Here is a 2,520-nt window from a genome sequence, read left to right on the forward strand (position 1 = left end):
GCCAGATGTTTTGTTTCTTGACTTAAAAAATTGTAATTGTTCTTACATACGTGTAAAGGTAATATATCTCACTGTAGTTTTAATTTTTACTTTCCCTAAGGACCAATGATGTTGATGCTAATCATATTTTTCATGGATTAATTTACCATGTAGATGTCTTCTTTGGTAAAACGTCTGTTCAAATTCTTTGTTAATTTTTGATGGGTGTTTGTTACTAATTGAGTTTGGATTTTTCATGAATTTTGGATATGCCTGTTGTCAGGTATGTGTTTTGCAAATACTTTCTCCCAGTCTGACTTTTCTTCGCATTTGCTTAACATTTGAGTTTGCAGAGGAAACTTTTCAATTTTGATGATGTTTAATTTACTAATGTTTTTCTTTTACATATCATGCTTTTGGTCACAGCATGTACATTTTTGTCAAATCAAAGGTCATAAAGATGTTCTCTTCTTCTTGCTTGGAGGTATTTTATAGTTTTTGGCTTTACATTTCAGTCTATGATCCATTTTGTATTAATTCTTGTCTATGGAACAAGATGTTTTTAGCATATTTATGTCCAGTTTTCCCAGTACCATTTGTTCAAAGACTTTCCCTTCTCTACTGAATTGTTTGACCATGTATATGAGGGGTTTCTTTATGCTTCCAGAATTTTCTATAATTCAGTTTCATACAGGTCCCTTCTTTCTGTGCTGGCCAGTTTCTGCTAGCTTTATTTTTTCTGCTGTTGGGAAGTTTCCACCAAGGTTTACCTTGATATTTGTGCCTGAAAACCTTAACCTCTTCTCTAACCACACTCAAAGTTTCTCTGAGTCTGATAAAGGAGCAGATTTGGGACACTAAGGATTTTCCAGAAAATGCAGAATACAATTTTACAACTATATAGAGAGGGGAAAAAAAACAAAACTAAAAGTTGTGACTGTGTAATCTATAGCCAAGAACCATTTGTGAATTTATCTGGTATGTGTTTCAAAATGATTTGGGGACTTCTTATAAAAGGTGATTATTTGTAGTACCCCGAGATTTTATTTTTATTAATGTAGCTTATATTCATGTATAATATGATATTATAAATAGCTTATTTGCTTATTATATGTCTCCTTGATTAGAATATAAGCTTCATGACAGCAGAGATTGTTTTCTTCACTATTGAATTCAATAAGATAAACCTACAGTTGTGCTTGGCACATAGCGGCACTAATGGAATATCTGTTTATTGAATTCAAGAATAATAGAGACAAATCATCTACCTAAAGCATTTCTTCCTTTGTCTCTTACATGAGTCAATAAACCCGACTCTTCACTTTTCATCTAAGGAGTGAGCAGTGCCTTCTTACCCGTAACCATTACGGCTGCTGAGACATGTTGATGAGTAACCGAACCTCTGCAGCGACCGAGTTTCTCTTTTCTGGATTCCCCCAGTTTGAAGATGGTAGCCTCCTCCTCTTCATTCCTTTGCTCATCATCTACATATTCATTGTTAGTGGGAATCTGATTATATTTTTTGCAGTCAGGATGGACACTCACCTCCACAATCCCATGTATCATTTCATCAGCATTTTCTCATTTCTGGAGATCTGGTACACCACAGCCACCATTCCCAAGATGCTCTCCAATCTCCTCAGTAAGAAGAGGACCATCTCCATAAGTGGCTGCCTTTTGCAGATGTACTTCTTCCATTCTTTGGGAAATTCAGAGGGGATTTTGTTGACCACCATGGCCATTGACAGGTATGTCGCCATCTGTAATCCTCTCCGCTACCCAACCATTATGACCCCCCAGCTGTGTGCTCAGCTGTCTGCGGGTTCCTGCATCTTTGGATTTCTTGTGTTGCTCCCAGAGATTGCATGGATTTCCACATTGCCCTTCTGTGGGCCCAACCAAATCCATCAGATCTTCTGTGACTTTGAACCTGTGCTGCGTTTGGCTTGTACAGACACATCCATGATTCTGATTGAGGATGTGATCCACGCAATTACCATCATTTTCTCTGTTCTGATAATTGCCCTCTCTTATACCAGAATCATCAGAGTAATCCTGAGGATTCCCTCTGTTGACGGGCGCCAGAAGGCCTTTTCTACATGTGCATCTCATCTTGGTGTCTTTGTGATGTTCTACGGCAGTGTATCTCTTATGTACCTGCGTTTCTCTGCTACTTTCCCACAGATGTTGGACACAGTCGTTGCCCTGATGTTCGCAGTTCTTGCTCCCTTCTTCAACCCTATCATCTATAGCTTGAGAAACAAGGATATGAAGATTGCAATCAAGAAGCTTCTCTGCTTTCTGAAGGTGTTTAGTGCATCTGCAAGCTGATGTTAGCACATGAGCACCTCTCATTTTGGATATTACTCTAACCTACTAAACCATAACATGGACATGTAACTCCTTCATTCTTACACCGATATTTTCTCTCCATTTATCCCCATTCTTCTTCCTATGTACATGTTTGTTCTATTTATACATGTTCGATTATGATATAATGGACTCCCTGTTCAGACATGCACAGATGGACAAATAATAGAA

General features: G+C 37.9%; 1 protein-coding gene across 1 annotated transcript; it reads left to right on the forward strand.

The window, feature by feature from the left end:
* Positions 1 to 1,359: 1,359 nt before the first annotated feature.
* On the forward strand, positions 1,360 to 2,310 carry LOC108399840 (olfactory receptor 6K3-like). Its single transcript, XM_017664856.3, has one exon. It carries the CDS (start codon positions 1,360 to 1,362, stop codon positions 2,308 to 2,310), a length of 951 nt encoding a protein of 316 aa, XP_017520345.3.
* The last annotated feature ends 210 nt before the right edge of the window (positions 2,311 to 2,520 follow it).

Source organism: Manis javanica, chromosome 14 (genome assembly GCF_040802235.1).
Source record: "Manis javanica isolate MJ-LG chromosome 14, MJ_LKY, whole genome shotgun sequence".
Taxonomy (NCBI): domain Eukaryota; kingdom Metazoa; phylum Chordata; class Mammalia; order Pholidota; family Manidae; genus Manis; species Manis javanica.